The sequence below is a fragment of the Propithecus coquereli genome, unplaced genomic scaffold, assembly GCF_000956105.1.
Source record: "Propithecus coquereli isolate 6110/MARCELLA unplaced genomic scaffold, Pcoq_1.0 Scaffold29, whole genome shotgun sequence".
Lineage (NCBI taxonomy): Eukaryota > Metazoa > Chordata > Mammalia > Primates > Indriidae > Propithecus > Propithecus coquereli.
In genome coordinates, this window is record NW_012148507.1 from 2,387,174 (window position 1) to 2,410,834 (window position 23,661).

At 38.4% G+C, this 23,661-nt stretch overlaps 1 protein-coding gene across 1 annotated transcript in view; it reads left to right on the forward strand.

The window, feature by feature from the left end:
• PKHD1 (polycystic kidney and hepatic disease 1 (autosomal recessive)) overlaps positions 1-23,661 on the forward strand; it is a 535,504-nt gene that overhangs the window by 41,697 nt on the left and 470,146 nt on the right. The window contains 9 exon segments of the mRNA XM_012648551.1: positions 600-784; positions 1,702-1,824; positions 3,059-3,164; positions 3,675-3,950; positions 10,497-10,627; positions 13,701-13,836; positions 18,167-18,362; positions 18,626-18,693; positions 20,024-21,631. Coding sequence (XP_012504005.1) covers positions 600-784; positions 1,702-1,824; positions 3,059-3,164; positions 3,675-3,950; positions 10,497-10,627; positions 13,701-13,836; positions 18,167-18,362; positions 18,626-18,693; positions 20,024-21,631 — 2,829 coding nt within the window.

Sequence of the window (23,661 nt, forward strand, 5' to 3'; positions counted from 1 at the left end):
TTTTGGTAAAGTACGAAGCAGGGTTCAAACACAGTGTTGTTATTTCTCTGTGGGGATGTGGAATGGGGAAGCAGGTGGTTGGGCTTAAAGAAAATTCTAATAGAGAAACCGAAGTTAAATGCCAACATTCCTCAGCTGGGTTGGCTAAGTTTTTATGGGTGTCAGCTGCTGTGTGCCTCCCCCACTCCCTGTGAAAAGTGGCCAACTTTTGTCTGTTCACTGGGACAGCTAAATTTTTCCAGGGAAAGTCCAATATTTAATTAGACTTTCAGGCATTACAAGAGTGTCTGGAGTTTACATGTTGAGTTGACAGTTGAGATGGTTTTGTCTGACATGACTGGGCTCTCTGCTTGCTATGTCATATGACGCTGACGAAAGATATTGTGATGTAAAAAATGGGCATCTACTTGCATTTGACTTAGGGGAAAAATGGTTTAACTAGGGTCGGGCTTCTCTTGAAGCTGTGTTTTGACCTCGAGTGTCCCCTGCAAATTTGTTAGGCATCCTGGTATTTATTCTCTGTTATCTTTGGTGAGGAAACCCTGTAAAGTGAATTAATTAGTGTCTTGTGTTTTCTGTTTCAAAACTTTCTCTCACAGACGTCCCTGTGAACATTTCTGCTAGTCACCTTCACAAGCTTTTGCAGAACAATGCTGATGACGTCACATCCAGATACCTCAACGTCAGTGACTTCACTGTGAAGGAGGATCTGAACTCTTGCTATGAACATGTGTGGACCCTGTCCTGGTCCACCCAGATTGGGGATTTGCCCAATTTTATCAGGGTATGTATGGTATCCCTGTTAGTGGTATAGATTTGGTGCCTTGGAGAAGTTTTGTAAAAGACAAAAAATTAGAATTATATGAATGAAAACTTTCATGAATTATTCATTTTGTTGGAACAGTCAAGTAAAGAAATTCTGTGATCTTTACTTCTAAAAGTTGTCAACATATAATTTGTATCTCGTATCCCTGATAAAGCAATTTAAACCCAACATGTCCTTTCCCAATTCAGTGTAGGTAGAGAATTTGTTGGTCGGTGTCCACCATACAATAATTCTACATCTGTTATTGGATAATTTAAGCAGATGTGATTGACTTAGATTATCATGGAAGCAGATGGCATAGCAGAAGGAAGTTTAGAAAAGAATTTGCTGTCTTTGGATAATGACGAAACCAGATGCTCTTGCATATTTAGGGTCTTAAAAAATAATCTAATGATCATCTAGCATTTGGCTATTATAAAGTAAAGACCAAAGCGAAATTTTTTCCCAGTTATATGGTATTGCGGGTCATCTGGTTTTTAAACAAAATATTGATGTGGAGATGGAGGGATGGTGGGAGACCTTGCTCTTATCTCATAGTACTGTTTCCTTACATTTTATTTTAATATTTTGGATTTCAAACATATAAAATAGAGATGCATAGAGAAGCAAAATATCTGAAGGCTTAGAGAGAAGATTGGTCTATTGTGTCTTCTTTGCTAACTCTACTTGCAAATAAATATTTATCTGATCTACTGGGGCTTTCATTAGCCATTACTTACTGTGAAGTGTCAAGATTTCAATTCTCTCACTTTGTTTTCACTTTCTAGCTGTCTGATTATCTCAAACAGAATTTGAAAAGACCCCCTATCATGTGTTTTAATCAAGGTTAGATTTTCATTCTATGACAGAACTTACCAGAAATGTAACCATCTCAGGTCTCTGATGGAAATCTTACTGGAGTGAATCCTGTTGCAACCACTCGTGTGGTATATGATGGTGGAGTTTTTCTTGGACCTATATTTGGAGACATGTTAGCTACTTTCAACCAGCACACTCAGGTGAGCATGGATGGGCCACCTTAAGTGCAAGTATTAGTTTCAAGTCTAACTGAGCCTCCAACTGATTTGTAACATGGGCCAGTTGGTTTAGCTCCCAAGGGTCATTTTTACAATCTGTAAAACAGGAGTAATTAATGGTTATACTCTTTCTACTTCTACAGGGTATGTAAAATACTATGAAAACATAAATACTTTGTTACCACAATATCCTATTATAATTAGAGATGCTATTGTTATGGTGCAAAAAAATGAGAGAACCTCTATAGCTAAATATGATTTATGCCTCCACACAGTGGTATTGGAAACTAAATGAGCTAAGTCATTCCTTTTGTCTTTAAAATATCCTTTGCTCTTTCTTATTGTCCCATATTCCTGTTATAGGTCATCTGCTTTTGAGAAAATTTTAAAATACAAAACAATAAGGAATAATATAACTAACATAGGGGTACTCAATCTGACAATTGTCATCAACATTTTGATATATTTATAATTTTTGTTTTTATGGAAAAAATAAAATATTATAGATAAAATTGAAGTGTTCTTTATCAACCATGCTATCCCAATACCTCTTCCCTTTGTAAGGAAACACAATCATAAATATAGTGTGTATGCTCTTAATCCATTTTTTACATGTAGAGAAGCAATCGAGTCTTATCTTTTTCACCTTTCTCATTTCCAAGTACTGTTTAAGTTCTATTAGATTAGCATTAGTTCCAGTGAAAGGGAAAGACATAGTCTCTTCTTAGGGGCCTACATTTTAGGACAAAAAGACCTTAAACCAAATGTCCACAAACACTCTAGTGTTAAGTTATATATTCATGTAGTGTCAGTGGAAGGAAAGTTCCTACTTCATTGGTCTTCACTAGCAAAGAAAGGGCTTTTCACATGAAGTGAGTACCTGGTTGGAAATACAGAGTGATAAGAAGTCTTTGTACAGGTTGAGTTTATAAAATTTATTTCTATGGGCAGAGAGGAAATTTACTCAAGATTGAGCATATTTAATTGCAGAAATGGATTTAAGCATATCCACTATCATTTTAAGAAAGCATCATGTGTTTTGAGTCATTCATTGCAATTTGAGATTAATTACTAGAGAAATAGAAGAAAGAAAAGAGAATAAGTGAATCAAGAACACATTTTAGCTTGGGGAAACTTCACAAGTACTTTATTAATAAATACCCTTGTGCATATGAAATGCATAAATTAAAAAATTATTTTTTTGCCCTTTTTTCAGGTGGTTGTGCAAGTGAATGACATACCAGCTCATTGCACAGGTTCCTGTTCTTTCCAGTACCTCCAAGAGTCAACTCCCTGGGTCCATTCTGTGTGGTGTTCTCCGGGTATGATTTGTGACTTAACACTGAGATGGGCATGGACCTTAGACTCAGAGTGATTTTGTTAGAGGCCATGTCACTGGTGATGGTGGGTAGAAGATCCATCAGTTCACTAGGTGGAGTTGAGTGATGCAACAGAAAGTGTATTTTTTGGTCCATCTGAGGGATATAGGCATGATTTGAAATGGGAACAAGTAGATTTTTGATGACTTGAAATTTTTTTTCTCTTTGTCCCTGTTTTGAAATATTCTTTATTTCGATTTTCTTTTCTCTTCCTCTTTTTTTTTTTTTTCTATTAAGCAACCATCCTTCATTACTAGTTTGAGAAAATTTAAGATGGGGGCTGTGTACTACAATAACAAAGGCAGATGTTCAATTTTGAGTCAGTGTTCAACTCCCTGAATTTTGGAAGGGGAAGGTGAGAGGGAATGAACATTTGATGTTAGAGGATATCTCTTAAATGAGATGATATCACTGAGCGATGATTTTGTTTCTTAATGTTTTTCCTCCTTTAAGATGGTGACGTCAACCTACTGATTTATATCACTGGAACTGGTTTCTCTGGTGACTCCCAGTCCTTGCAGGTTAGAGTGAACCAAACGAGTTGCAAAGTCATTTTCTCAAACCAGACGAATGTGGTCTGTCGGACAGACCTGCTACCTGTCGGTGTACATCGGATCTTGATGTTGGTGAGACCCTCTGGTCTTGCTGTCAGTGCCAGTGGAGAAGGTCTCTTCCTGAGCCTGGAACCTAGACTGGATGCTGTGGAGCCTTCCAGAGCTGCGGAGATTGGTAATCTGGGGAGGGCCTGGCAATGCATCTGACCCTGTGCAGCTAGCGTTCTTGCTGATAGGAATCTAGTCCTGCCATGTAATAAATTCCATATCCACTATGATTCACAGCTTTTTGTTTTCTGACATTAGCACTTCGTCTGATGAGCAACAGACATTTGAGCCCTTAAATGAACTCACTTGCCATATAAAGGATTATAATTTGGCTGTGGTGTCAGATGTAATTGGGTTAGTTACTGAGTCACCAGGTCCATCTGGCCTAGTGGAAACAACACTGGATTGGGAGTTAGGACATGTGCCTGGGTTTTTATCCTACCACAAGTCAGATGTGTGACCTAGAAGTTGCAGTTAGTTACTTCTATGGGTCCTAGTTAGTTTCCTGATAATGATGATGATAGATACAGTATCATTTATTGAGTACCTCTTCTAAGTATTCACACACCCTAAATGCTTACAACTGCCCAAAGGATAGAATTATTATCCACATTTTTCAGATGAGATAATGGTGGTTCTAAGAGGAGAATGACTGTCTCAGAGCTTTGCATGGAAAGATGCAGAGCTAGTGTGAAAATAAGAACTGTCTGACGCTTAGGCTCTTGCTGCTTCTGTGTTCCAGGCTGTCTAACTTATAGCACGGCCTAATGATGCTTGACTTGTAGATTACCTAAATTTGTGTGAAATTAAAATGAGCCAGGAGATGGAAAAGTCTCTTTAAAAGTAACAATATTTGAAAAATGTCCAGTACAGGTCTTGCTCACCTGCCAGGAACTTTGTACATGGATGGTATTTAAAAATGTGTGTTAACTGATGTACATTGGGTACTTGGCTAGCATGCAAAACCAACTGCTATTTGAGTAGTGGGGAATACAGAGGGCAGTGGGTCTTGTTAACATGACCCCATGGATTGGGTCTTAGTTTGGTGGAAAATCAGAAATCTCTCCATGACTTGCTGCTTTTGGAGGGGCACAACCAGTTGGTAACGACCCAGCCACATTGCAAGAATCATCTCAGGAATACTCATGGATATGTTTGCTAATGTATAGATTTTGGAGCATAAAACTCCTGTCCTTATGCTTTGGATTTTTGTCATTGTTTATTCTGGTGGCCAGAGGACCACAGCTTAGAACATATTTCTTTTTTCTTTCTTTTCTTTTCTTTTTTCTTTTTTTGAGACAGAGTCTTGCTCTGTTGCTTGGGATAGAGTGAGAACATATTTTAAAACAGTGTGTTTTGGCCACAAACGTGTTGCTCAAAGGAACAGCTTGTTTCTGACTCTGCCTAGAAGAATGAATTATGAGGCCCTTCCTACCTCACCTCTGCACATAAGACAGAGCAAGCAGCACTTGGTCTTTTTTCTCAGTGGTTTAAGGAGGGAGCCAGATGATATATGTTGCTCAGAGAGAAAGATCATATTCTATATTAAACCAGTAATTATTGGTTTGAGTTTAGGGCATATAAATAGTCTTATCACGCGATTTATAAGGCACTTTGATCTTCTTACAAAATTACCTCTGCAGTTCAGGCCACACAATCCTTCTTTAGCTCTCCCCACTAGATCGTAGACATCTTAAGGGCAAGCAGGTGACTCAGTTGTCTTCGTTTCCCCTGTACATAGTACTTTGCACAAGTAGGGTGGCTAACTTTCCCAGTTTGCCTGGGACTGAGGGGGTCCCAGGAAACAAGACTTTCAGTTTTAAAACTGGGATGCAGAACTCTTAGTGCTAAGACTTGGTCCCAGGAAAACTGGAATGAGTTGGTCACCCTATCAGGGCATGGTGTACCAACAATACATAGTGAAGGGATTGGGAAAATGCTATATTATACCTTTATATTTTAGCAAAAGATAGAAAACTATGAGAAGGAATATGCTAGGTGGGTGTAAATAACTTTTATTAAGACTAAGGGGAAAGGGAGGGAGGGAAGGAGGAAGAGGCTGTAGCTGCTACTTTCCGTATTACTGCATTTAAACTTTCCTTACTAACCCTTCCTTTGCCCGGTGACCTACGTAGCATCACCTTGTGTTAATCAATCAATCAATCAATCAATCTCAATGAATCACTCAACACCATCCCTTATAGAGCCCCGAAGACCGTGGTACTTAAACTGTGGTCCTAGACCAGCACTATCTGCATCACCTGTGAGCTTGTTGAAAACACAGAGTCTCAGGCTCCACCCCAGACCTCCTGAATCCATCTGCATTTCAACATGATCCTCAGGCAATTGCTATGAATAGCACAGCTTGAGAAATGCTTCTATATGGAAGCTCAAGAAAACCAGGCTGAGGTCTACAAGCATGAAATTTACAGAAATTCGAGAAGTAAGGGGCACATATACATACTGTGATCAATAATATTCTAAATCACCACTTGCCTATATGCAGAAGCACCCTTTAAAGGATATTTTTAAAGCAAAATCTTAGTTTTGCCTTACATGCCACCTTGATCCACTTTTGTGCTGAGATAGTGTTGCCTTCTCCTAAGGCCTGGGTTACCGTGAGGCACCCCAGTTTTCAAATGAGAATGGCAAAGTATCACCACCTCTTCAACTTTTAATTATTACCACCAACAATAATCACGAGAACAATTTATTTCACTCTTATTATGTGCCAAGCACTATTAATGCTTGGGATACAGTAAATAAAAACAAAGGCTCTGGGCTTGAAGAGGTGGTGGTAAATGTGTAGGAGAAAAATCAAGAAGAGGAGGGAGGGAAGGGTGATGGAGGGAATGGCTGTCATTGGCATTAGAGGATGGAGACATGGATGCAGTGAAGGAATATGTCTTGGGGAAGTCTTGGGGAAGAGAATTTGAGGCAGAGGGAACATCAAATGATGAAGTCTCAAGTTAGAGTGAGCTTGTCTTTTTCCAAGTACACCAAAGAAGTCACTCTGCCTGGAATAGATTGAGTGAGAGGACAGTGGTAAGGAGATGACCCAGAGCAGATTGTATGGCCTTAGGGATTATGAATGACCCTCATCTCACTCAGCTCTTGTTCTGAGTGAGGTGAGGGCCATTGGAGGATTTTAAGTGAAGAAGTGACATGATGTGACTTAGGCTGCTGGTGAGAACGTGCTATAGGGAGGCAAAGATGGAACCAGTGAGACCAGTTAGGAGGCTACTGCAGTCATCCAGGGGAGAGAGAGTGTTGGCTTGGACTAGGGCAATATATCTTAGAAATAGGTAGAGCTGCCTTATTCTTTTCTTTTACTCCAAGATCATCTTTTTTTTTTTTGGAACATTAAAAAATTGAGGTATAATTCCCATATTATAAAATTCACTTTTTAAAAGTGTACGGGTCAGTGGTTTTCAGTATATTCACAAAGTTGTATATCTTACCACCATCTAATTCAAGAACATTTTCATCACTCCAAAAAGCAACCTTGTATGCATTAATAGTCACTCACTATTCCTCCCTCTTTCCAATCCCTGGTGACCACTGATCTGTTTTCTGTCTAAATGAATTTACCTATTCTGGACATTTAATATAAATAGAATCATGCAATATGTGACCTTTTGTGTCTGGTTTCTCTACTTAGGATAATGTTTTCAAGGTTCATCTATGCTGTAGCAGTATCAATACTTTATTCCATTTTATGGCTAAACAATATTCCATTGTATGGATATACCACATTTTGTTTTTCCATTCATCTCATGATGTACATTTGGATTGTTTCCATTTTTTGGCTATTGTGAATAATGCTACTATGAATATTTGTGTACAAGGACTTGTGTGAATATGTTTTCAGTTCTTTCGGGTATATACCTGAAAATGGAATTTTTCATTTTTCTTGTCTTAATTTAACTAAGTAACTCTATGTTTAACATCGACTGTTTCTAAAATGGCCGCACAATTTACATCCCTATTAGCAGTATAAGAGGGTTCCAATATCTCCACATCCTCACCAATCCTTTGTTGTTATTTCATAGTAGCCATCTTAATGGGTATGAGGTGATATCTCATTGTGGTTTTGATTTGCATTTTCCTAATGACTAATGATGTTGAGCATCTTTTCATGTTCCTTTGGCCATTTGTACATCTTCTTTGCAGAAATGCCTACTTAAATCTTTTGCCAATTTTAAAAATTGAGTTATTTATCATTTTATTGTTGAGTTGTAAGAGTTCTTTATACATTCTGGATGCTAATCTCTTATAAGATATATAATTTGCAAATATTTTCTCCCATTGTGTAGGTTGTCATTTTTTTAATAGTGTTATTTGAAGCACAAAAGTTTTAATTTTGGTGAAGTTCATTTTATCTTTCTTGTTCTTGTTGCTTGTGCTTTGGTATCATATCTAAGAAATCATTATCTAATCCAATGTCACAAAGATTTATATCCTTTGTTTTCTTCTAAGACTTTTATAGTTTTAGTTCTTATTCTTAGGTATCTGATTCATTGTGAGTTAGTTTTGTATAAGGTGTGAGGTAGGGATCTGTATTACTTTGCTAGGGCTGCTGTAATCAGTTGCCATAAACTGGGTTCCTTAAACAACAGAAATTTCTTGTCTCAGTTCCGAGGGCCAGAAGTCTGAGATCAAGGTGTAAACCTTTGGGGACCTATATACCTCTCTCTTAGCTTCTGGTGATTTACTGACAATCTCCGGTGTTCCTTGGCTTATAGAACTTCATCGTGATCTCTACCCTTATCTTCACAAAACATTCTTCCTGTGTCTTGTCTGTGCCCACATTTTCCCTTTCTTACTGATTTTTAAGAGCATTTTTATCTATTAAGGACATTAGCTCTTTATTTATTTATCATTTATCTCTTTGTTATTTTGGCAATTTATAAATATTTTTAATTTTTATGTAACAAAATATATCTTTATGGTTTCAGGGTTTTTCAAATACTTAGAATGGACTTTCTGTCTCTGAAATTTATGAAAATAAAAATTCTGTCATGTTTCCTTTTAAAGAACTTTCTTTTTTATGTTTAGATATTTGATAAATTTGAAATTTATTTTGGTGAAGGATGTGAGGTAGAAGTTCAGAGTTAATTTTTTCAGTGCTATTTGCTTATTTTATTTACTAAATAAATAATCCATCTTTTTTGTACTTAAATGAAATGCCATATTTATCGTATTCTACGATCCCATATTTATCTGAATTTTTCTCTGGACTTCCTATTTTATTCCATTTATCTGTCTATCTGTGCATGTTCTATTATTACATTTTAATTATATGATATTAAACATTTATAAGATATTTTAATGTCTGGCAGAAGACTTTTTTTACTCTTATTTTCTAAATTTTGTTTTCTGGCTATTCTTATTATTTATTTTTCATTAAATTTTAGAATTATTTCATCTAATTTAAATACAAATCCTGTTTGTATCTTTATTGGAACTACATTGATGCTTTAATTTAATTTACAAAGATATGCCACTTTTATGATATTCACTCTTTCTATCCATTTATTGTAGTTTCCTTATCTAAGTTTTAATCCATCCATTAAATTCTTCAGCAGCATTTCAAAGATTTTTCAATTTTTTTTATCTTCTTAAATTTTTTTTTTAGGGGGGCAGGTTTGTTTCCAGATATTGTATCTTTTAGTTTGCTATTGTATATTGCTTTTTCCATTTTATTCTCTAACTTTGTAATCTATTGTAGTCTTGCTCTGACTCTTCAGGGTAAGTTTCAGATTTAACTTCAAGGTATTATTCCACCCAGTCACATTGTCCCCAGAGGTTTTTATCAGATTAAGTAACTACCTATGTCCATCACAAACAAGGAGAAGTTAATCTTGCTTCTGTACCCCTCCCTAATCTCAAGGGGTACAAGGCTCTCTGCCTCTCTTGTGAAAACTTCTGGGGCGATGGCAGACTAGAATCATTTCCCTCATTATGAATAGGTGCCTTTTTGGATCATTAGCCAGATTAAGGGCTGCTCCTTCAAACAGGAAAGTGTGCCCTGATCTCGGCAGAATTGGAAGCTTCTTTCTTCTTACTGATGTCTGCATTGAGGAGAAGGGGGTTTTTGTGGTTGCTCTTCAGTGGTCAGCAGAGAGATCCTGATGGCAGTGGCTGGTGACACCAGTCATTTCTGTACCATCGAGGTGACTAGAACCTGGTATGTGTGGTACAGAATCACAAAGCTGAGAGGGCTAACACCATCATTTAGAGATGAAGAAAATGGGGACCAGTCAATTCAGGGACAATACTGCAACGACCTGCTTTAAGTCGCAGAGCAATCTGTGGCCCTGGCTCCGGGCCACTGCTCTTTCTGCCATAGTGCTCTCTAACATTTTTCTTGGGAAAAGAATACACTTTATAGCATTGGCAGGAATGATACTTTAAAATCTAGGACAGAAGGAATTTTCAGAGGCTGTCTACTTTGCTGTTCTGACTCATGGCAGTACTATGTCACTATTTCTGCCTCTCTGTAAGATAGTTTGTATATTTAATTCAGTCTTTTTCTGCAGCTTGAGCATTGCCTTGTGTTTTGACTAAATGGCTTCATATTTTAATTTCATTTTGGCTCTCTTGTGGATAATTGATTTTTATCTGTCTACATGGCTGTGGATCCTATATGAAAATGCTGTTTTTGTTACAGGAGGGCTCTGGGCCACCATCCGAGGTTCTAGTTTGGAAGGTGTTAGCCTGGTGTTGTTTGGATCTCAGTCTTGTGCCTTCAATGCCACCACAAGCAATTCACAAAGAATTCAATGCAGAGTTCCACCCAGGGTAAGTGGATTGCTTTGGCATCTCCTTCTCTCAGGGTGGGAAATCATTATTAACATAAGGCTTTCAGCGACTCACTTCTTGGAAGAAAATTAACTGATGTGAATCTCTCATCATGACAGTATGCTTACGTTATTTATATTGTCTATTTTGCTATGAAGTGGGAAACTGACCCCACTAATGGATTTTGTAATTAAAATCAGTTAATTCCTTTAAAAAGAATATAACCGGACAGTATCTGTCCATACTCTCAGTGAGTATTAGTGCCATAGAATAAATACCTTTATCTAGTGTACATTCTGTTTGTTGGTTTGCAAAACTTTTATATCTTAAAGTCTCTTTTATCTCTTAAGCAAATAACAAATATTGATAACTAAGTTTTCACTAGCAATTTTTTCCTAGCATGGATATGAATGGTGGAGCATAGAAACTTCTAGAATGTTTTTATACTATGAAATATATTCCTAGTTATTCCCCACTACATACTTTTTCCCTTAAAAACAAGTTCCTGAGCTCTTTCTTTCCTGTCAGTTAGTGCTATCTCATGGCCTATTAAGGAATTTGAGTCTGGGCCCTTCCCTGGTGCTGTTGGTGAGCATCACACTTATCCTGCAGTTGAGATTTCTATTCAGAGCTGACTTTAAGATCATCAACATTCCTAGCACACCCATGACCCCCAAAGATGGCTGTGTACTGAACAAATAAAGATTCCCTGGAAGATAGGTTTCAGAATATTCTTTGATAACTTGTCCTACATTTTTTTTTCTTTTTTTCTTTCTTTTTTTATTTCAGCATATTATGGGGGTACAGATGTTTAGGATACGTATGTTGCCCTTGCTCCCCCCCAAGTCCGAGCTTCAAGTGTGTCCATCCCCTGGACGGTGCGCATCGCACTCTTTGTGTATGCATATACACGTCCCCTCCTCCCCCCTCCCCCCTGCCTGACACTCAATAAATGTATTCTTATGTGTGCACTTACGTGTTGATCAGTTAATACCAATTTGATGGTGAGTACATGTGGTGCTTGTTTTTCCATTCTTGGGATACTTCACCTAGTAGGATGTGTTCCAGCTCTATCCAGGAGAATACAAGAGGTGCTATATCGCCATTGTTTCTTAAAGCTGAATAGTACTCCATGGTATACATGTACCACATTTTATTAATCTATTCATGTATTGATGGACACTTGGGTTGTTTCCACATCTTTGCGATTGTGAATTGTGCAGCTATAAACATTCGGGTGCAGGTGTCTTTTTTATAGAGTGTCTTTTATTCTTTTGGGTAGATGCCCAGCAATGGGATTGCTAGATCAAATGGTAGTTCTACTTGTATTTCTTTAAGGTATCTCCATATTGTTTTCCACAGAGGTTGCACTAGTTTGCAGTCCCACCAGCAGTGTATGAGTGTTCCTATCTCTCTGCATCCACGCCAACATTTATTGTTTTGGGACTTTTTGATAGAGGCCAGTCTCACTGGAGATAAGTGATATCTCATTGTGGTTTTGATTTGCATTTCCCTGATGATTAGAGATGTTAAGCATTCTTAAGTATTATGAAAAGCTAGCTTTTATATGTAAACTACATGGAATTCCAATATATGGTTGTACCATCATTTGTTTTAACTATTCTCTACAGGGTGTCTCAAAAGTCATCATACATAGGGAAAATGGGAAATTGTAGCTAACTGTACCTTTATTTACAAAATATTCATTATAAAATTTTTCCTTTGTGTGGAAACTTTTGGGACACCCTGTATTATTGGGCATTTAGATAATTTCTAACTTTTCCCTGTTGGGAACAACAGAGCTTTGAACATTCTAATTACTATATTTTCAGGCACATTTATTTTCTCAGGATAAATTAATCTAAATTCATAAACTTTTTATATGTAATATCCAGTTGTCTGAAATTCCTTTTCAGTGTATACTCCCACCATCACTGTGCAAGTGTCTGATTTTTGGAAGTTTGGTCAACACTGGGTATTATCACTTTGATATATATTTACCATTCTAATGGGTAATATATATATGTTTGGATTTCTTTTATCAGAGAGGATAAACATTAAAAAAGCAAACTTTTATTTTTGATCAGAGTGATACATGTAAAGTGAAAAGGAAAATGGTAGATTATGCTTTCCTTCTCCCACTCTTCCCCCTTCTTCAAGTCCTCCTTTCTGAAACAACCATTCTTAATTCTTTTCAATATAGTTACAGTATCATTTTTTATTAAATCAATAAAACATGTTTACATTATCATAACTATATAAATGATGCTGGCAGAACCAAGTAATATATATATTTTTTTCTTTTGTAGTTCTTTGTTTTTTTCCCTAGAGTTTTTTTCTAAACATGTCTTTCTTATAATAAAAATCCATCATCTTTTAAAAAAGTTTCAACATATCAGTTACTCTTTTTTTTTGAAGCTCTCTGTTCTCCTCCTTCAATCTGTGTTGTTCATTTCTTGGTATATTCTATAGATTTCATACTATTACTCTTGATGGCTCTCCTGAGTAGATTCACTTTCTTAGAATTCATATCTTATTTTTTTAATTTTTATTTATTTTGTAAGATCACAGCTTTAAGAAACATCCTATGAAAGAGTATGTGGGAACGAAATTTTCTGAGTACTTACATGTCTGAAAGTACACTCATATTCGTGGGATAGTTTAGCTAGGTATAGACAGTTATTTGAAGTTGCCATTTTTTGCAGAAACAATTAATGTGTTAGTTGCAAATCATTCCTATTTACCCTTTAGAGTAATGGTATGGTCCTTCTGGATCTATTCTTCAACATTGCACTTGCCTATTTCAAGCATTTGTCACTCTATATGTGTGTGAGAGAGAGAGAGAGAGAGAGAGAGAGAGAGAGAGAGAGAGAGACAGAGAGAGAGAGAGAGAGAGAGAGAGAGAAAGAGAAATGGCGAGGAGAAGGGAGACTTGAAAGTAGCAATTATACCTTTTAAAAACAACTTTCTTGAAATTAACCGTTTAAACCAATTCTATATGGACTTCTCTTCCCTCAAGTCAGTCTTACTTTAAAATCAGACTGAGGTTTGAGTTTTAAAATTGATTTTTCAGGGGAAAGATGGACACATTGTGAATGTGACTGTATTCAGAGGGGACCATTCTGCAGTACTTCCCAGAGCGTTTACCTATGTCTCCTCTTTAAATCCGGTGATTGTGACTCTGAGCAGAAACAGAAGCAACATAGCAGGTAAAATACATGATACTGCAAGATCTTATTAGAACATCAATCCCATAAAAAGAGCAATCAATGCCCTATGAATTTTATTATATTTTGAAGTTTTTTTCCTGAAAACCAGGAGATTGTTTTTTTTCATCTTAGCCATTATTGAATTAACCTCCTGATATCTGTTCATTCTTGTAAAACTGGGACCATTTCCATCATGAAAAGGGTGTGGGAATTCAAAGGTAATAATTCAATAAATATTTCTTAAGCAGCTGGTATGTGCCAATAATAATACCATAGACATATAATAGGCTTTAAATTAATCCTTGTTGCTAATTTATAAAATTATTAGCCTCAGTTACAGATAAGGAAACTAAAGAATAGAGATAATAAGTAACTTGTCTAAGATGCTGCCTTTAGTAATAACAGACCTGAGATTTGAGCCCAGGCAGTTTGTTTGCAGATCCCAGGCACTTAACCACTTATAGTTAACTGTAAAATACTGTTTTTGGTAGCAGTTTCTATTGTAGTAGCTATTTAGTATGATTAGAGAAGAGAATCTTTTGGTTAACCAAGAATTCTTGTTCCTTGAGACATACTATGTATAAAAAGAATTTATCAGCACCAACTAAATGAAATAATTTAATCTTTCTTTGATGATTCAGATGATTTGACAAGATAGAATTATAACAATTTATTATCATGTCATACCATGTAGATTGGGAAAAGTAGCAGGTAACATCCCTTTCTGGTTAATTGAATGTCAGATAACAGAGAGTTTTTGGTAGCCTTATCTAAGGGTTTATTATTACAAGACCATCATATTTTCCCCCCAAAAAAGCCTGAACTCAATTTTTATGATACTATTTTCATTTTCTATAGCTCAAGAGTACATAAATAAAGTGAAGTGTCCTTTAGCTTCTCAATATTATTCAGCTCAGATAGTGCAGAAGAAGCATTTGCTGCCTCAGGCGACCAAAGTGTACAAAATTCCTTGGTGGTATAGATTCTTCCCAGCGAGGTAGAAAAGGGAGGGGGGAGCTCCATGTTGTATTCAGATTTCAGTGATTTTGGCTTTTAATAACATTTCCTACCTATAAAGAAAAGAATAAATACATTGTATCAGTGCCTCAAAGGCATTTAGGATTAGCTTGACAATTGACCAAGAGCCCAAGAAGTTCATGTTATTGATACAAACAATACAATGCATTCTTTTCAAAGTGTACACTTGCATTTAAATCTTTCTACAGGCAGAATAGAGAAGAACATGCTATAAAATCCACAAAGTGTGGTAGCCTATGGGGAAAGTCTCTTTCAAGTTGGAGTGCTACACATCTCTATCCAGAATTTGATGCGCAGGACCATTAGTGTGGTGTGTTTTTTTCAGTCAGAAACAACTGGAAAAACTTTCAACAAATTAAATTCCACAGAGTTTATTTGAGCAAAGAACAATTCACGAATTGGGCAGCCCTCAGAACCAGAAGAGGTTCAGAGAGCTGAGCTCTGCAACGTGAGCAGGCATTATGTATCGACAGAAAATGGAAGTGAGGTCCAGAAAGAGCTTGATTGGTTACAGCTTCCTGCTGCCGTATTTGTGTATGATCTGATTAATTGGCAGTCTGTGACTGGCTGAAGCTCAGCTGCTGTGATTAGCTGAAACCCAGCTAGTTGTTGCAAAAAATATAATCCTAAATTAGGTTTTCAGTTTGTTTACTATTAATACTAAGTTAAGTTGCAATTCATTATGTAGAAACTCAAGGTACGGAGGCAGCCTCAGGCCAAATTTAGTTTAATTTCACATATTCTTTAGGCAAGATATTTAACTTCCTTTATCTCCAGTTTCTCCATTTGTTAGGTGGGAATAATTCTTTCAAGGTAATCATAAAAATTGGAGATAAAGCAGGTAAAAGTACTCAGTCCAGGAACGGACATGGAGTAAGCACCCAATAAATGCTTTGTTGAAGTGAAGGCCAGCGTTCTGCCAGATACTGGATGTTATATAAATGAGCCAGAGATGGACTCTGCATATTGGCCCTGTGTTGTTTACTTCTTCACAGTATCCTGGGACCCATTAGCATAAAAGCCTACCAATGCTAAATTTAAGTTTTTATATATTCAATTGTTTTACATATAGTCAAAAGGAGCATATTTGTAGCCATTTAGAGCCTGCTTGCTTTGCATACACCATAAAACTGCACACAACATCAGCCAGCTATAGGTAAGATAAACCCTGGGGCTATAAAAGACCCCAAACTGTGTATGCCTGTAGAGCTCTGTGACCCAAAGACTACCCACACGGAAGCCCCCTCTCTGATCTCCCTCCCCCCGAGTTCCCTTGCCTTCCTTCCCTTCTGGGTGGTGGCCTTGTACTGTTGCCTCTGGAAGGAGTCCCTGTGAGACTTCCTCTTTGTGCATCTGTGAAAACACCCCTTGAATAAAGCTCCTTTTGTGCTGCTGCCACCTTGTGGTCATGTCTTTTTCCTTGATCAGCCCTGAAATCCCTTGAACTCACTACATCGAAGCTTCAGACTTCCCAGTAGAGGTTGAGAGGACACAAAGAAGCAAAGGGCGTGCAGAATGAGGAAGAAAATAAAATTAAATGAGGCCTTTTTGTGTGCTGTACCATGCCAGATGCTTTCCCAAGATATCTACCTTAATTCCTACAACAAACCACATGGGATAGGCTTTATTGCCGTCTTATCGATGAAAAAAATCCAAGGCTTTGGGAGCCCAAAGTAAGTCACCCAAAGTCACAGAGGTAGTTACAGGGCAGGCCAAGGATGTGAATGCAGATTCACAGTCTCGCCACCATGCCACATCCCTCTTCTTGGAGTTGTCTCTTTCAAGCCACCTCTTTCTCCTCCTCATCTGGTTGGCTGAGGCATCCTATAGATGCCAGCTCCGCAGTAGTTCTCAAATGCTGGAGGCTAAAGGAGCTAGCGGTGCTTTGCCCCAAGCTGTGTCTCTGTGGGCACACTGATGCGTAGGGAAGGTGAGTATGTTTATTTCTACTCCTGCTGTTGCACGCTTGATCTCTGGCTCTCAGTAAGTCTCTAGCTGTCTGCAGACCGAATTTCTCCTCTCCTGCCTGCTCAGTGTACCCTATAGACTGGAAGAATAGCTTCAATCATGTTCCTTTCTCACTTAGAAGCCTTTGGAGGTCTCCACTGTCCACTGAGTTAAGCAGAAACCCCTCAGGACTGGCTTTCTTGGTCTTCAGCCATGGGACCATCAACCTGGCTCACTCCCCCAGAGTTTATACCTGTGTCTGTGTGTACTTTGTCGTCCAGAAAGTCACCTCATTCTCTTTTTTTTCTCTCTAAGCCACTGGATGATGAAGAAAGTGCTACAACACAAGACTTTGCATAAAACTGTGAAATTTCTACAATTAAATTAAAAGTCTCCTCTTGTCTATCACTTTCTCTTGGAATTTATCTTTTAAACTGCATTACAAGTACTGTTTTGCCCACGAGGCCTCTCCTGATGTTCATAATGTTGCTCTGATCTGAACAATCCCAGTGCTTAATTTTCACCTCTCTTATAGTATGTCTTCTACTGAAGCTGTTTAGTCACCCATTTTAGTACCTTTGAGGTCTCTTTGAGAACAGGGTCTGTATTTAACTTATTTTCATGCCCCTGTGGCATCTTCCTCATGGTACTCAATAAATATTTGAATGAAAAGGAACCAAATTAAAGTGTTAATAGAGGACAATATTTTAGTGGAGTTGCTAATTAAGCTAAAATGCATTAAAATACAAAGCAGAAGACTAAGGCCTTGACTTTTTCATTAGTTAGCTATGAGGCCATGGGTGCTGAGCCTTAGTTTCCTTAAATGCAAAATGCCAGTCATATGGACTGCCCATATGTATCATCAGGATGGTGTGAAGACCAAATGGCATAACATATAGAAAAGTGCTCTGAAACTATGGACTGCTTTATGCACATATGGCATCATGATAAAGTTCAGTGCACGCTGAAGATACAGCTTTAGACTTTTATCAGTGCAAAAGTGGACGTTAAAAAAAAAGGAGATGTGTTCTTCTTTGCTGGTTATGAAGACCATTAGCTCTCCAAACCGCTTCTTGATTTGCCTTGGCACAGAAATAAGTTTGTGCCTCTAGAGTATAATTGTCCTGTCAATTTTGCTTTTAATGTCTTCGAGGTTATAGACTGTAGCTCTGTGAAAAAGAGTTGTTAGACGTTTCATGAAAAATATAGGTTGGTATTAAAACTCTTGGAGTATTATGCATAGGGCTGACCATGTGTTTAAACCCCAAACACAGTTTTAGAGTCGAATGGGTTGTTGAGCCCACAAACCCACATTCCAGAGGCTAATGGACTCATCTCAACACAGGAGGTGGGTCCCTCCTCATTGGAATGACGTCGCTGGGGAACTATACCGATCTGGCTGCGGAAGTCCACATCCATGGTACCTGCGCCCCGGTTCGTGCACAGACGGCTTGGGGCCTGGAGGTGGTGCTGCCAGCGCTGCCAGCCGGCGTCCACGGAGTTTCCGTCTCTATCAATGGAGTCAGCATTCGCTCACAAGGGTGAGGTGGCCACTTGCCCTTACTTTTAGGTTCGTTTGATGGTCTAGCGATTCAGCTGCGGAATTCTAGTTTTGAGTTAGGTCTTTTCTTTTTTCTTCTAAAGTTAGGAGATAAAGACATGAGAATCATAATATTTGAACAAATCTTAGAGACTATGCAGACTCTTTTCCCCCCAAATAATTACCTCTCTTCTGTTTTGCTCTTTCTTTTCTCTCTTTCTAACTCTCTCGGTTATTTTGTAATGACCCCCTTATCTTCCGTAGGGTTGACCTCCACATCCGGTACATCACAGAAGTTTTCAGCATCGAGCCTTGCTGTGGGTCCCTTCTGGGTGAGTGGCTCTCGTGTGACTGTTATCAATTATCCAGCAAATCTGTTCACTGGATATTCAGATCTTTTTTTCTGCATTAATTAGCCGGCACTGCCAGAAACAGGGACAGCAGGAAAGAAGCTTTTCCCAGGCTCCAGGAACTGAGTGGTGTATTTTAAAGGGTGCGAAAACTCAGTGATTCCTTTGCTCAGGAAATTAAAGAATGTTTATGAAAAGGAGATTTGCCTGTTTTTCTTTGTCTAATGAAAAGAGGATAAAACATCTAATGGGTGGCACTCCAGACTGGATATCAGGAAAACAAGGGAAGAGTTTCCTGTGCTGGCCATTTAGACACTGCGTGTGCAAGGAGAGCAGGAATGAGTCTGTAGTGTCTTTTCTCTAGGGATACCGGATGAAGGACTCAGAAATAGAAATGCAAACGCTAATATGGGAGATGTGAGGACAAGACAAATAGAGCAGCCCCTAAAACCATTCATTTTCAGAAATAATTGAAAGCTATATATTGGCATGTGAATAATCATTGTGATAGTGTATAAAGTAGCACATTATCCTTTTGGAGTATAGTAAAACCGTTTTTAAAGTTGCTTGGCTATTCCACAGATTTGATTGTGATGTGGGTCATGTTGCTCCAACCCCTGTCCTGAAGATGAGGTTTGAGCTTTGATTTTTCTGTCAATTGTTGAGTAAGACAAAGTATGCGAATATGGCAGCAAATTCACCAGCATGATTCAATGGCTTTTGACATGTTTCATATATATATATATATATATATATATATATATATCATATAGAATATATTGTAGAATACATAAAATATATTAGAATATATAATATATGCAATATTGGAATATTATATAAAATAATATAGAAGATAGAGGACTTCACCAAATTTGATTTTTCATTAGTGTGTATATTGAATGTACATAGAACAACGTACATATACTCTACGTAATGCATAAAAAATAGGTTACATAATAGAGCAGATGACAAGAAAACTAAGGAATTTGATTTTTTGTTAGTGTATAAGTTGATGAAAATTGTGGCTTCTAGGATATACAAAGGTACTTGAAAAGTTTGTCTTAAATATTATAAACATCCTCCTATGTAACAATTAGTATTACTTTACTGTAATGTAGAATTTTACCTCATTTGATTCCTGTCCAAATGACCACAAGTTTAGCACTGGTGCGGGTGAGGCAAAATAACTGAGGTTTCACTAACACGCACCCCACCTGCCACATAATTGCGCTGGGACTTTGTGCACCAGTGTTGTGAGCTCCTAGTTGCAAACATCAGCTGTTAAATTTTGTTTTCCATATTCACACTTCAGGTGGAACCATCCTCAGCATCTCAGGAGTAGGCTTCGGCAGGGACCCGGCTTCTGTTTGGGTGCTTGTGGGCAACCAGTCCTGTGACATTGTGAACTTCACAGAGGTGAGCGTCTGGTGCGAGACCTCTCGGGCCCCCCAGCTACCTGACGCAGATGCTCCCGCTGTCCCTGCGCCCGTGGAGGTCTGGGTTGGCAACGTGTCCTTCACCCATGGAACTTCACCGATCTTGGTGGGGAAGGGTTTCACCTTCATGTATGAAGCGGCAGCAACACCGGTGGTGATCGCCATGCGAGGAGAAGTCACAAATAGCAGCCTGAGGCTGTATGTGGAAGGAAGTAACCTTTCCAACTCAGTCGTCCTTCTGGGGAGCTTGACCTGTGATCTTGAGACACAGTCTTTCCAGAGCCACGTGAGCCTGTCTGGGTGCTCCTTTCCTCTTCACAGGGTGGAGGCAGGCATCCATCCCCTCCAAGTACGTCACAAGCAGGTGGGATTTGCTAATATGTCTGCGGTGCCCCAGCAATTTGTGCTGACACCTCGGATCATGGCCATGTTCCCAACACACGGCTCTGCGTGTGGGGGGACAGTACTCACCGTGAGGGGGCTGGCCCTCAACTCTCGAAGGAGGTCCGTTCAGGTTGACCTTTCAGGTCCTTTTACTTGTGTGATTTTGAGTTTGGGAGATGACGCCATCCTCTGCCAGGTTAACCCTGTGGGTGACCCCTTGCCTGGCGCTTCCTTCACCCTGAATGTCACCGTCCTTGTCAATGGGCTAACCAGCGAGTGTCAGGGGAATTGCACTCTCTTTATGCAGGAAGAGACAACTCCTGTTGTGGACGCTGTAACCACAAACATCAGTGGGTCTCTGACAGCTGTGCTGATTAGAGGTCAGAGGTTAGGCACCACGGCTGATGAGCTAATGGTGTTTGTGGATGATCAACTTCCTTGCAATGTGACTTTCTTTAATACAAGCTACGTGGCATGCCAGATAAGTGACTTGACTGCAGGACTCCACTACCTATCAGTGTCTCATCCAAGAAATGGGTATGCTTGTTCTGTTAACAGTTCTAGGTACTTCTACATTAAGCCTCAAGTGTTTCATTATTTTCCTAAGAATTTCAGCTTACATGGTGGAAGCCTCTTGGCCATAGAGGGCACAGCCCTGAGAGGACAGAACACCACGTCAGTCTACATTGGCCAGCAGGCCTGCCTGACGGTGAGCATCAGCGCGGAGTTCATCCAGTGTGTTGTTCCTGCTGGGGATGGCTCTGTCACCCTGGAAATAGAGGTAGATGGACTTTTGTTCCCCATGGGAGTCATTGGTTACAGCCGTGCCTTCACCCCAGAAGTGCTCTCTATTTCTCAGAGTGATGACGTCTTAACCTTTGCAGTGGCCCAGATCTCAGGAGCTGAAAACATTGACATTTTTATTGGGATGTCACTCTGTGTGGGTGTCTCTGCTAACCACACCGTTCTCCAGTGCATGGTCCCTTCCCTTCCTGCTGGGGAGTACCATGTCAGAGGTTACGACCACGTCAGAGGGTGGGCGTCGTCTGTCCTGGTGTTCACTTCAAGAGTTATGATTATGGCAGTGACCGAGAACTTTGGTAAGCTGAGCAAATAAGACAGCACACTTTCTTCACGTGAGTGAATTAGTAGCTATTCTCTGTTCTAGGAGGTAGGAAATTAACATCAATCTGCATGAAGGAAGAAGAGAAGCTGAGCTGGTCTCCTACAGTCCCGCTTTTTTCCTGAGCTTTGTCTTGTCATGCTCTGTTTATGAGACTTTGATTTTTATAAAGGAAATTTTGCATATTCTCTGACTATTTGATTGTATTTTAATTTGATACATTAACCTGACTTGTGTTTGAAATTAAATAATACTATTTGTAAGAATTCATAATTTGATCATTTAAGAACATAAATGCCTTCACCTATTTTTTATTCCTATAAGCCAATTTGCATTACTTAAAATTTATTAAATATGATTAATTCTTATCATTCTGTATTATTTTACAGGTGAACTCATATTCCACTAATAATAAGCCAATTGCATTGTACAATGGCATTGGTCAAACTTTTTTCTCCTTTCAGATATACTCAGATTTGCCTTGCCTTTCCTTCCAATGATGGTTTTGGTTTCCGTTCACTTAAAGGCTTACAGCACTTGAGATCCGTCACATTTGATTGTGATTTAGAGAATGTAAAAGAAATTATGGAAGCAGAATCTTGGACTGGTGAAATATCAACCAAGCCATTGCTTAGAACAAAATTGGCCTCAGCTGGGTGGAACGCCTTGAGGACTGGGATTAGTGTCTAGAGTCTGTCACTAATTTAGGATGGACTTTTCTAAGGCTCAGCTTCCTTATTTGATAAAAGAGTTTGGGCTGGATGATCCCTAAATTCCACTTCTTACTCCCTAAGATTCCATGATTTTTGTGGTGGGAGAGCAGGAGCACCTTGAACAAAAAGCATTATTCTTGAGTTTGTCGGGTGGCTGAGTAAGTACCACCTCTACAGGGTATGAAGGTGGTAGAGGTTGGAACCCTGTATCTCGGTGTGAACTAGAGATGTGGGCTAGTTTTACTCATATAAGTGTCCCCCAAATATGTGCAGTTATTGCAGCACTATTAATAATAGCAAAAGAGGCGAAATAATGGAAGTATCAATCAATAGAAAAATTGTTAAATTGTAGTATGATTAGATAGTGGAATTCTAAGTATCTATTAAAATGAGCTGGATCTATATAGGTTTTGAAATATATCTATGCCATACTTTTAAGTAAAAAAAAAAAGTCGCAGAATAATATGTATAGAATGATCCCGTGAATAAAATATATATATTTTAAAAATATATTTATTTAAAAAATATATATATATTAGGTCATTAAATATGAAATGTCCGAGTTTGAATCAAAAATATAGTTTATTATATATTAAACAAGAAGGAGTACAATTAATCAAGGTATATATCTAAACTATCAACACAGTTTTACCATCTTAACGGTTGCTTGTTTATGCCAGCAGTGAAGAAGCTTGGAGAGCAAGTGGTGATGAAATCACAAAAGGTATTTTTCACAGCTTGTTGAAAATTGAATATTTTTCCTTGCAAGAAGTGGTCCAAAGCCTGGAAGAAGTGGTAGTCATTTGGTGCAAGGTCTGGTAAATACGGTAGAAGACAGAGAGTTTCCAAGGCCAGCCTCTGTAGTTTGAGCAACGCTGTTTGTACGACATGTGGTCAAGCGTTGTCTTGTGAAAGGATTGGCCTGTCTCTATTGACCAATCTTGGTTGCTTAATCACAAGCATCCTCATCATTTTGTCCAATTGGTTGCAGTAGACACCCGCTGTAATTGACTGACTAGGTTTTATGAAGCCATAGTGGATAACACCAGCACTGGACCACCAAACAGATACCATTAGCATTTTTTGATGAATATTTTCTTTTTTTAAGAGGCATAGCTAATATAAGTAAGTAGACCAAAGAGGGTATTTAAAATATATCCATAGATTGCCTTTTGTTAAGATCTTTAACCCTGAAAAATCATGTCCATAATCGTAGCTCATTATCTTAATTAGATCTGTTCTACATTATCTCACAATTTATTCTCATTACTTCATAGGTGATCAGCCTTTTGCA